The sequence below is a fragment of the Aquarana catesbeiana genome, linkage group LG05 (genome assembly GCF_042186555.1).
Source record: "Aquarana catesbeiana isolate 2022-GZ linkage group LG05, ASM4218655v1, whole genome shotgun sequence".
Classification (NCBI taxonomy): domain Eukaryota; kingdom Metazoa; phylum Chordata; class Amphibia; order Anura; family Ranidae; genus Aquarana; species Aquarana catesbeiana.
The window spans coordinates 530,852,964-530,865,600 of NC_133328.1; the positions used below are offsets into that span (position 1 = coordinate 530,852,964).

The following is a 12,637-nucleotide window of genomic DNA, read 5'->3' on the forward strand; positions in this document are numbered from 1 at the left end:
ATACAATTTTTCTAATTGCTCTTGCCAGCTGCTGCTTTTTTGATCTGTCAACACGATTTCTGTTTATTATAGGGGGCCACATTGTGCCCTCTAGAAGATAAATGAAGTCCCTTTGCTGCAGTGACATACACAAACGAAGAGGAGTAAAGTCAAAACCAAGGAGTACTCACCACCTGAAAATGTACCCAACAGGTAATTCACTAACCAGAATCCACCCAAATGTGAAATATATGTTTTGGGTAAACTAATCCCCAACTGATTTTCTACATTAATTCTACAGCCAAGTAGGGTTTGATATCCAAGCGGAAGATATCTGCCCATACAACAGTCACAAACCACCATTTTCTCGAGCACACAAAAGTGCCTACTCCTATTAGTTCAGTGCTACTTGTAAATACCATAAAAGCCCTGGTTTTAATGGCATAATTAGATATACAGATAAGAAGTCATAAGAAGCTTAAGGCTGCATGTTGACATACTGTGAAAAGAGAGACACAAAAAAAAAAAAAAAAAAAAGACACAAAGAGCAGTCGAAGCGTGAATAAGGACCGGGAAGGCCATGCCAAAGAAAACAAAAGATTAGGCATTTGGAAGAAGAATGCTCAGCTGTGTCAGACCTCGATAATCACAGAAAGGACTATGGAAACACAGCATATCAGCCAGATATAGAGGGGATATTTACAGTATAAGTCTGGACCATTTAAAAGGTGGTCAAAATGAGGTACCAGCAAAGTAAGAAAGGCACTTTAATGAAAAGCTAAATTTCCATTACAAACAATTTAAATATAGAAGTTCTAAAAAAAGATTACAAGATGTCTGCTATTGTATTAAGTAGACAAACTCCTTGTCTGTGCTCGCTTTGATTTACCTTCACTTTGTTACCAGGACCTGCCTTTCCCTTACTTCAGGGCTCCTGCCATCACCTTGTCCAGTCCAAGGCTTTCCTTGAAGCAGGCTGCAGTCTTATTGGACAGTAAAATTACAGTTGGCAGGATATTTAAAAATCATCAATTGTGAACTTGGGAAGAGAGCTCCAAAGCATAACTCAAGCTTTCCTCCCATCAATTTTCCGCTGCGATAATCTGTGGGGCTCCGCACTGCGGTCCACATTTTGTGCATGGGATTTAAAATGCAGGCTGTGGTTTGCATAACCCAGCAGAATATATAACAGAGTAGACAGCAATATGCACTTTCATTTATAAATCACTTCCCTAATCATGAAAATAAAAACAAAATGAAACTGGACTAGACAGGGATATGGAGGAAGCTCTACTGCCTATTAAATGGTAATAGAAATCTTAGGCACCATTTAACTTAAACCATAAAATGATGCAATAATATTTAAAGCAGTTTTTGGTTTTATAAGGGAATGTGATCTGCATTCACACCTAGGCTATTTGAATCGTGGCAAAAATCGCACTGCAATGCCATTACTTCTTAATGGCACCCCAAACACATCACACGTTTTGGAATCGCGGGCAGAATTGCAGCGATTACGCCCGCGATTCAATTTGCCCAAGTGCGAATGGAGCCTTAAGATAGCACAGTGAACATGTAGAACTTTTTGACTTGTAAGGCTTTCTGTAACCCCGGGGTTTTGTCAAATCTCTTAGCAGGCTGGAAAGATATCCCATCATTTCCTTACTCCTCTGACCCACTTCCACCAGAACAAAAAATAAGAGGAAATAAAACAAAATAACATGGAACAGGATCTAACCCTTCCCTACAATATCCAAAACAAATGAATATTCTGTTAACATTTTTTTTAAATCTTAGACCATTAAATTGTGACAATGATATAAAAGAACACTACAATCTCTAACTTGATAATCTTGTAATCCACATTATTCAACAGGGGTGCCAAATACATTAATAAATGGCATAGTTGGAAACTAAAAATCTACAAAACATCTACATGTAGTGGTATCGTTACAAAATGGCAGATGAAATATGAAAGCCACATGAAATATATATATATTATTTATTACTTAAAAAGGATCAGAACAATGAAAGCAGATCAGAAAAGACGCTGACAGCTGATAAGAGACAACAAAAGAAAAAGGAACCTAGAGCGGAACAAAGATTTCTTTGTAATGACAGTGATAGATGTAAGTGAAAAGTAATGGAGCAGCATGCCATATGGAGGAAAATCTGAAGAGGTCAAACACCGGGAGAGAAAAAACAAAAAGTAAATACATAAAGACTAGTCTAGATTACATTGGTGTGAAACATGACAAGAAGAACATGGACTATAAGGAATAACAGCAGACATGTATATACCTGAGACTCTGGTGGCACATAGTAGGGGTTCTGTGGATTAAATAATGAACAGGGTTGGGAATTTGCTGTTTTATCCAACTCCTTCTGTAGATATCCTTCCTGCTCCACTTTCCTCTTCATAGTGGAATTCCAATGATTCTTTATGGAGTTATCAGTCCTAGAGCAAAATGATGTGAGTCGTCAGCTCTTTACTCCTGAAATAATTTAGAGCAGGGATATGCAATTAGCAGACCTCCAGCTGTTGCAAAACTACAAGTCCCATCATGCCTCTGCCTCTGGGTGTCATGCTTGTGGCTGTAATAGTCTTGCTATGCCTCATGGGACTTGTAGTTCTGCAACAGCTGGAGGTCTGCTAATCGCATATCCCTGATTTAGACCATCACAGCTGTGAGCAGCCTATTGTATTAGGGTGGGCACCCAAAAGCTCAAACACAGAGCAACAGAGACAGCGGCTAGCGGTGTACACATGCCATGGGCACGATGCTATGCTTCACAGACATGGCAGAAATTATACAGAGCAAAGTGAACATGAACAAAGTATTATTTTTTTACATTTCGTTTAATATACCGTATTTATTGGCGTATAACGTGCACTTTTCCCCCCTGAAAATAGAGGGTAAACAGTGGTTGCGCATTATATGCCGATATTTTTTTGTGATGGGCGGGGATCGGGCGGTCCGCCTCGGGTGCCACCCATTGGGGGGGGGGGGGGGTCAGGCCGACTGCCCCACCTTTACTGGCCTTGGGACACTGCTGCCAGCATACTTTAAAGTTGAGAAAACATAAAACATTAAAACATTACTATCAGGCAGCTTTTCTCATACACTGCTCTTCCTGTGTCACGCTCAAAGTAAATGGAAGCCTCTAAATACCTCAATTAACAGATTTAAGGGACTGAGGACAAATTCATCAGTCCCTTTCTCTGCAGCCTTAGCTGCAGAGATGAATAGGAAGTGCTCATAGGCTTCCTATTCATTTACAAACTGAAGCATAATTAACAAAGTTTCCTATGATTTAGCAATGAATGGACACAGGAGCGATCAGTACCGATCGCTCACTTTGTTCATTTAGAAAAGAAAGGGGCCCCTTCCAATGCTATCACTCCTGAAAAATGACCCCCCCCCCCTCCGTGTGCCCACAGCAGCTGCCAGTGGGAGAGGAAGGAAGCCAGCAGTGCTGCAGGGAAAAAGGGCACACCGGGGGGGGGGGGGGAGGGGGGCGCAGATGCTAGATCAGCGCGGTCAGAGAGAAGGACAGGAAGAGAAGCGGCAGAATTGTAGAGGGAGGAACAAGAGGATTGGTGTCTACAATAGGACAATATAATACTCGGTAGGTGCCTGGGCCCCCCTTTTAAACGGATAGGGCCCGGTACAGAGGGCTATACTGCCTTATCTGTGGTCCTGGTGCATGGGGTGTTTAGGGTGTACACGCACATATGTAGACCATATTAATGAAATTAAACTTAAAGGAAAACTAATGTATGAAAATACTATGTTCAAAATAATGCTGTATTAAAATAGAAGTGTGGGAAAAACAAACCTACATACTCACCTAGATGGCTGCAGTTGCTGCTGTCCCCCCGCTGGCTCTACACTGAGACCTGAGCGATCAAAGATCACTGAAGCACCAGACTGTGGAGAGGGTGGGAATGGCTGACTCAGGCTCTCAGCAGCATCTGGGAGGATCCCGACATGATTGTTGGGATCCCTGCAAAGCCTGAACTGGCTCTTTGATGTCAGCCGACAGCAGGCCCACAGAAGTGCAGAACTAAGTGTATTCCTGTGACCCACAGAAGAAGTATGGCCAAAGAGAGCTTTGCGCATACTTCTCCTTGAAAGTTAGATGGACTAGCAGATTTATATACACTAACCAATTGAAGCCAAAACTACAGCTAACATGTTTGAAGCAATTACAGCAACAGTCCCCCCCCCCCCTTTTGGGATAAATGTTTTACATAAATAAATACAATACAAATGCATAAATACAAAGTTGACCACTGTAAGCACCCGTGTCAGTGTTAAATGGTTTGTCTCAACCCTCCAACTGCTACTACATTGAAAGGACCGCTTGTTCTGTTAAAAAAACAAAACAAAAAAAAACAAAAAAAAAAAAAAAACACAGTTGTACTGGCAGTATCACCAGGTGAAAATAAAAGAAAGAAAGCCTATAAAAAGGAACACGAATGCAGTCACCACATCAAAGAATTGGTAAGCTGCAACATAATAAAGGTTTGCTTTTGGGTTTATTACCGCTTAAAGAAGCCATAAATATTAGGTTTTCAAAATATTTATGCCCACATCAAACTGGGCGTTTTGGTGCGCTGAAACGTAGGCGCGTGATTTTAGTGTGTTGAGGGGTCATTAAAAATGAACAGCACCCCATTGCACTAATGTGTACATGGTGTAATGTGCGAGTTGGCACAAGTCAGAGATGTGAAGCCGACCTAAAGTAACGAAAACAGTAACTTCTGCTTCTACCTCTCTTGTTCACTATTCATCTACTACATGAGAAGTGGCCTTTAAAGTGGAACTAAAGAAGCTATACTTGGCTTGCCTTCAACAGTTCCTGTCCCTCACCGGCCTGGGTGGCGGAGCGGAATGACGTCATTCCTGCAGGCCATCATCCTGGCACACAGGGATAGTGCAGAGTTGTCAGCTGAGCTGCGCATGTGCAGCTCCGTTTACATCATCGGAGACCACAGCTAGCAGGCATGTAGGTGTATTTATTGCAGAAGAGACATGGCATGTTCTACAATAAAAAGCCTGCCTGCTGGCTGATTGTCACAGAGGTACTTTAGTTCCACTTTAAAACGCTACATTATTCATGAAATTTAGAACAACCAAATATCCTATATTCATTTCAATATTCCATAATTATAAAGGATAGCAGCGCTTTACCTTCCAGGTAGTAACTTTGCTATTTCAGCCCAGCGATTTCCGAGTTTTTTATGGGCCTCATAAACGACCCGATCCTCCTCTTCAGTCCAGGAAGATTTCTTTACTTGAGGATTTAGGTGATTGTGCCAGCGTTCTCTGCACTGCTTCCCAATTCTACCATGTAAGTGCTTAGCAATGATGGACCATTTTTTTGGCCCATATTGTTCCACAAGTTCAATCACCTATTATTTGATAAAAAGGACATTACAACTGGTGAAGCCACCTTTAGACTCATAATAAAAAAAATATAAAATTACAAAAATCACAAAAAATGTAAGTTGGTTAACTGTTCCCAATGTGAATAAAGGGTAAGATCGCCAAGTTAGAATAGAACTTTGTTGCATGTTTTTTAAATCTACAAAATTAAGAACATATAAAAAAAACAAACAATGACACCTGCAGGTTCCTCTACATATTTTAAACATCTGCGCAGGTCCCCTGGAAGCCCAGACCCTTCACCAAGATGCCACTTTAAAGCGTTACTAAACCCACAACAGTAAAATCAGTCTGTATATGTAGCAAAGCATGCATGTTATACCCACTGTGGAACCTAAGGGGTTAAACCTCTGCATTGTGTAAAAAGACTGTTTGAGCCTGTCTTCTCTGATCCTCCCCTTCTTTCTTCTCCTTTGCAGTCCCCAATCCATCTCCGGACAGTAGAGGCTAGGGGACAAGCTGCACATGCTCAGTTTGGTGTGTATTGCTAGAATTTTTTTTTTATTTTTCTTGGGAGGGTGCATGTGATCAGCACGGGATCAATCAGCACTGTCCAGACAGGGGGTCAGGGGTCATGCAGCCTCATAGGATGATCGGGGAGAATGAAAACTCCTGCTACAAACTTTAACCAGACACTGATAGAAGTCACATGACTGCTCTAATTGCTGATGAGAAAAGGGATTTAGCAGTTTATATTTACCAAAATAATTGCATTTCCATGTTCTGTGTTCTGTGGGACACCAGATATAGTGTATGCAGGGTCCTGGGTTTAGTAACAAATACATTACAGCCAATTAAATAAATATTCTACCGCCTTGCACAGGAGCACTAGCTTCAATGTATTCTTGTGTTTATCATCACTACAAAATGTCCCGTCCTCCTCCTACATTAGAATGATTGAAGCAGCTTCTACAGAGCAGAATAAGGAAGCTAAACTTATTTCCCAGTTCAGATGTGCTCCGCCAGGATACGATAAGAAGCGGAAACTCAGCCATTTTTTTCTTCTACATACACTATATTACCAGACACCTGCCTTATTAAAGACACCTGTCTTTACACGTACATGAACTTTAACCCTCTAAAGATTTCCCACCACACATATACTGCAGCGAGGCAGCTCTGTTGCATGAAAGGATGTACCTGTACGTCTTTTCATGCAATAGATACTGTGGGCGCTTGCCCGCGGGTCCAGCACACCCGAAGTCTGCCAGTTACCCATGATCCCAGTACAGAGGCAGAACGGGGATCTGCCTATGTAAACAAGGCAGATCCCCATTGTGAAAGGAGACAACACTGAGTTCTGCTGTTCCTAGTGATCAGGTACAGCGATCTCTGTTGTTCCAGTGAGCCCATCCCCCAACAATGTTGCAGTCCCGCTAAAATTCGCAGATTGCCGCCATTATCAGTAAAAATTTTTTTTTAAAAGTCCATAAATCTACCCCCTATTGTGTAGACGTGAAAACGTTTGCGTAAACCAATCAATCAGTCAATATACGCTTATTACAAAAAAAGTTACCAAAAATATGTAGAAGAGTACATATTGACCTAAACTGATGAATACATTTGTTTTGGTTTTTTTTTTTTGCTTTTTTTCAAAATTGTCGGTCTTTTTTTCTTCATAGCGCAAAAAAATAAAACCCACAGAGGTGAACAAATACCACCAAAAGAAAGCTCTATTTGTGGGGGGGGGGGGGATAGACATCAATTTTGTTTGGGTACAGCGTTGCACAATCACGCAATTGTCAGGTAAAGTGACGCAGTGCCATATCGCAAAAAAATGGCCTGGTCATTAAGGGGGTAAATCCTTCTGGGGCTGAAGTTGTTAATGGCATCCCAGTCTTAGTCCGTAGGGTTCAATATGGAGTTGGCCCACCCTTTGCAGCTATAACAGCTTCAACTCTTCTGGGAAGACTGTCCACAAGATTTAGGAGTGTGTCTATGGGAATGTTTGACCATTCTTCCAGAAGAGCATTTGTGAAGTCAGGCACCAATGTTGGACGAGAAGTTCTGGCTCACAGTCTCTGTGCAGGGCAGTCAAGTTCCTCCACCCCAAACTCGCTCATCCATGTCTTTATGGACCTTGCTTTGTGCACTGGTCAAAATCATTTGGTGGAGAGGGGATTATGGTGTGGGGTTGTTTTTCAGGGGTTGGGCTTGGCCCCTTAGTTCCAGTAAAGGGAAATCTTAAGGCGTCAGCATACCAAGACATTCTGGACAATTTCATGCTCCCAACTATGTGGGAACAGTTTGGGGGATGGCCACTTCGTGTTCCAACATGACTGTGCACCATTGCACAAAGCAAGGTCCACAAAAACATGGATGAGCAAGTTTGGGGTGGAGGAACCTGACTTGCCTGCACAGAGTCCTGACCTTAACCTGATAGAACACCTGTGGGATGAATTAGAGCAGAGACTGCGAGCCAGGCCTTCTCGTCCAACATCAGTGCCTGACTTCACAAATGCTCCTCTGGAAGAATGGTCAAACATTCCCATAGACACACTCCTAAACCTTGTAGACAGCCTTCCCAGAAGAGTTTAAGTTGTTATAGCTGCAAAGGGTGGGACAACTCAATATTGAACCCTACAGACTAAGACGCCATTAAAGTTCATGTCCGTGTAAAGGTAGGCGTCCCAATACTTTTGGTAATATAGTGTATATCCGATTGGCTAGAAGACCCCTTGATTCTAACACATAAACGGTTCCTGGTATTCAGAATTGTCATCAGGATTTTCCTGCATTTAAATTAGTTGCACCTCCTTCGGGGGAAATTATTTTTCAGGGTAATTATTTCGTTATTTTTAAGTTTAGTTCGGTTACTAACAAGACTGCAATGGTGTTGGCAAAGAACGCGTCATGTAAGAGCACCATGCAAATGAGACCATGAGTAATGAGTGCCAAGCGGACATGAGCGAGACTTGTGCCCCGTGTTGAACCTGCTACCTTCCAGGATATGTCACATGTGTATCCCAAGAGGCTGATAAAACCCAATGTTTTACCATGCAGGCAAGAGTCGGGGTTGGCTGCGGTAGGGAGTGGCAAATCAAATAAGCGCATCACATGACTTACATGTGTTTTTTTTTTCTTTTATTTGTCCATCTGACTGATATAAGCGAAATTAAAGTAAAAAGGAACGCCCTTAATTTTTTGTTGTCCCCAGAACAGGAAGAGGAAATCTTCCAACGGGGACACTAGATCTGGAGACAACCTGAGATTCCATCACTGACGGGATTTCTTCTCATCTCCTGTTTGGTTAGAAGATACTTTTACTACTAAGATACCGACACTTTTTCTCAAGTACTCGCCAATGCCAATTACCGATACCCATTTCACATATCTTTCACCTATTTTTAGTGCCATGTGACAGTTTTTTTTTTTAAATGAACAATTATTACAGTTTCCTTATAATTATGAAAAACGAATTGTTCACATGTGTGGAGCCGGTTTTCAGCGCGATTTCAAGCCCCATCCGGTGCAACTTCGTTCAGCGGTTTAGATGAGAACTGTTAAAAAGTGTGTGACATTGGAAATCGCACCTGAACTGAGCTGAAAATCATACCGGATTCTTTTTGAGATCACACTGCAGCCGCCCCACACATATGTGAACCAGCTCAATAGAAAAGTCTTTTGGTTCACATGTCATGCAAATCGCAAGCAGTTCAAAACCCATATCTATTTGCATATTTGTGAACTGGGGCTAGGTACCGGTGCATTTGCATGAGTATGCAAATGCTTAGTATTGGTGCAACGCTAGACACAGGTGTGTAAAAAAATAAATCGATAAATAAAAAAATTAAAAAAACACCACAAACACCATCCTTATTTTATTTAAAATGAAAACGTTTTTCATTTAGTTCTACTTTAAAAGGGTAAGGCTTCAATCACACTTGTGCGACTTGTCATGCAACTTATGTTTTCCAACAATAACCATTCATATATGTGCGACTTAAAGTTGCAGCAACTTCATGCAGTTCATGCACTACTTTGGTCTGACTTTCATGCAGCTTGAGGGCCATAGACTGCAATGTTAACACTCAAAAGTTGCAACCGTACCTGAATGTTATACAACAGTTGAAAGTCGTACCTGAATGTTATACAATGCAACAGTTGTCCATCACCATTGGTCAAAGCCAAAGTTGTATCAAAGTCACACTCCAAAGTCAGAGCAACTTTGGAGTCATACAAGTGTGAATGGAGCCAAACTCCACTTTTGTGGGGTTTGCAAAATAAATAAATATATATACACATACTACTAAAGTCATTTTGTGTTTGAATATTATTAAAAATCACCTTTGCTTTTTAATCTGCAGTGATGTAATTTTCTTTAAAATGCAATATGACTACCTACACAAAATGTGTACAGAACGCCCCCCGAAACATTTCCTGCTTGTGTGATTGGCTCACTGATTTTCCCAGAAGTCTGCACTTAGGTACAAAATCAGATTTTCAGCATCCCCTGCAGCAAAATTTTCATTTTTGGTGAGATACTCCCAATAAGAAATCACGTCGAAAGGGATGCAGACCCTGCCAATTTTTTCATCAGAGCCTTGCAGGTACAGCAGCTGATTGATAATTATAAAACCATGCCCATACAGATAGACCCTAAACATGAACACAGAAAACAGCTATTTCTTCAGAACGAAACGGTAGAAATCTGCAACAAAGTTTGTTAAAATCCTTGTAATGCGGAGTTACGGTTTAACTATTTGAAGGGCCACAGCGACACTTTAGTCATATCACTGCACAGTAGTACGGTGTGTTGCACTGCTGTGCTGTTACATGCGGTGTCACCTAATGCACTGCTGAAATATGCAGACACACTGCACCCACATCACACTAGCAATGAATCAATTGTTGGCGAGAAGGAGTCCTGAGAACTAAGGTAGAAAAGACAATGCTCCTTACGCAACACCTCTAGCCACAAGCAGGGAAAAATGTGAACACTGGAGCACACTGAGGCCATACAGTATCATCCAGAAGATTACATTTTTTTCAGGGTGGATATAAATCAAGGATAAAAAAAAATAAATAAATAAAAGATTTTTTTTTATTTTTATCAGATATATTTTAATAAAATGCTTTTGGAGTAAAAAAAAAAAAAAAAATCTATGAAATGGAGCTTAGTTGTTTAGCACGAGGCTGTATATCAGGGATGCCCAACCTTTTGAAGAGCGAGGGCCACTTAAGTGACTTGGTAACTGGTCGCAGGCCACAATGAGTGGAGCGGGCAGATGACAGGTCCGTGTCCACTCTGCATATGGAGAACGGACACAGCGCACTCTACTCTGGCCCTTCAAACTGATCTACCCAGGCGGAAGGGGATGGATCCCCTTCTGTTTTTTTTTTAGTAGATCATATTGGAGGTAGGCATTGCACCTGCGGATCAGTTTGAAAGCAGCCCAGTAACCACTGCAGAACAGATATGCCCATATTTGATATCACATGCCTGTGACAGGAGCCAGCGCTATACAGGAAGCATCGGCTTATGCAGCTCCACAGCTTTCTCTACCCCTGACTTCATTCACAACACTGATCTGGGATGACGGATTGGTGATGCACGATCAGCCATCAACCAGCCATCCCAGAGCAGGAGATTGTGGGCCACATCAGAGGGCTCCGCGGGCCACTGGTTGGGCACCCCGCTGTATATTCTGCAGTATTTACATTTTTGGTAAACTCATTCAATGAATCCAAGCTCTGCAAGCTGAGATAACATACACTGTATTGATGCATTCATACAATTTCACAGATAAACCAAGGTTCAGGAATATTCCTTTATCCCATTGTTTTGCAAATCTATGTACACTACAAACTGTATGATTGAAACGGTCCTGATGCTGCCGTTTTGCTAACCTAGCAGCTTAGTAATCTAAATAGGATTTTGTTTGCAAATATTACAGATTCTAACTACCAGCAAGAATGAGTCCTTACATTTAAAGAGCACCTGTCATTTCAGATCCATCATGGCAGCACCTGTTAGCGACATCCACTGCCGCCACGTCTCTCACCTTGTTGCATCACCAGCCGTCCTATTAAAGTGAATGAGACTGTCGGTGAGTCAACAGCAGCTCAGAGGAGGAGCCACTGCGGGACAGAGATAACAGTTGCTCATTAAAAAATTATGATTTAAATCAAGCCTTTTTACTAGTGATTTAAATCAAATCCACCCTGATTTTTTTTTGTTATTAAAAGCGTTTAAACTACTAGAAAACCACCTTGAAAGACAAAAAGTAAAAATAAATAAATAAATATTAAAAAAAAAAAATAATGATATCAAAAATAAAAGGGTTTACCCTTTGGTCTTCTTCCTTGGTCCAAGGCCCTTTTATTAGTGCAGGATTTAATACTTTCTGCCATCGGTGGTGGCACTGTATATCTGACCGGTCCTTAAAGTGAAAAATAATGCAAACAAAACATGGCACATCAGACAGAGCCCAGCGTATGGAAGTTTTCAGGTCATACTGATTATATACAGTATCTCCACTGTGCTTTACATGACTGCATCGCTACGTGCCATAAAATCCCAGAGGGCTACCCATTGATCATTGCCATATTAACAAGTACTGCAGCTTAGGCCGGCCACACATGGGTTGAATTTCAAAAGAATTTTCTTTTGAAAATCAGAAATTTCATATGTTTTGTGATCTGATGGTGCCACCATTGATTTCGAAATTCAACCAACCAAACCTTCAAATTTCACCTCCTGTTTCTACAGAAAATAAATTTGTGGCTGGGAATCTTCTTTTCTTTCTGGGAATTTTCTTTTCTTGCACATGTGCACTTTTTCGATTACATTTCTCGCGCGATTCTCCCATCATTGATTAGAAAATCATTTGTTTTCCAAAAAAAAAAATTCAACATGCCCAATTACTCAAATTCAATGGCCGCAAGAAAATCGCCTGTTGCTGCAGCCCACTAATTGTGCTAAATTCGAATGAAAATTCTTAGATAAGATTTTTGAAAGAAAATTCTTTCGAAATGCGACCCATGTATTAGCCTGCCCTAGTGATGTTGATACCTAGTACAATTTACTGAATTTTTACCTTAAACCCCCTGGGCACCAGTAGAACCTGAAGGTGGACCATTGCAGCAAAGAAATAAAAATACATGAGAATCCAAAATAAATGGCAGAATCTGCAATATTCCGGGAGGTAGATGTTTTAATGTCTTGTTTGACTTTTTGCCAGGCTTCAACAAGCACACCAAGT

At 41.2% G+C, this 12,637-nt stretch overlaps 1 protein-coding gene across 6 annotated transcripts in view; it reads right to left on the reverse strand.

Annotated features, from left to right (window-relative positions):
* The window catches only part of MYBL1 (MYB proto-oncogene like 1), a 61,362-nt gene that overhangs the window by 27,016 nt on the left and 21,709 nt on the right, over window positions 1-12,637 (reverse strand). For all 6 annotated transcript variants that reach the window (XM_073631756.1, XM_073631754.1, XM_073631752.1 and 3 more), the window contains exons 4-6: window positions 11,723-11,815; window positions 5,178-5,398; window positions 2,281-2,437 (exon numbers count right to left, since the gene is read on the reverse strand). In XM_073631756.1, the coding sequence (XP_073487857.1) occupies window positions 2,281-2,437; window positions 5,178-5,398; window positions 11,723-11,815 (471 nt within the window). The remainder of the gene's footprint in view (window positions 1-2,280; window positions 2,438-5,177; window positions 5,399-11,722; window positions 11,816-12,637) is intronic.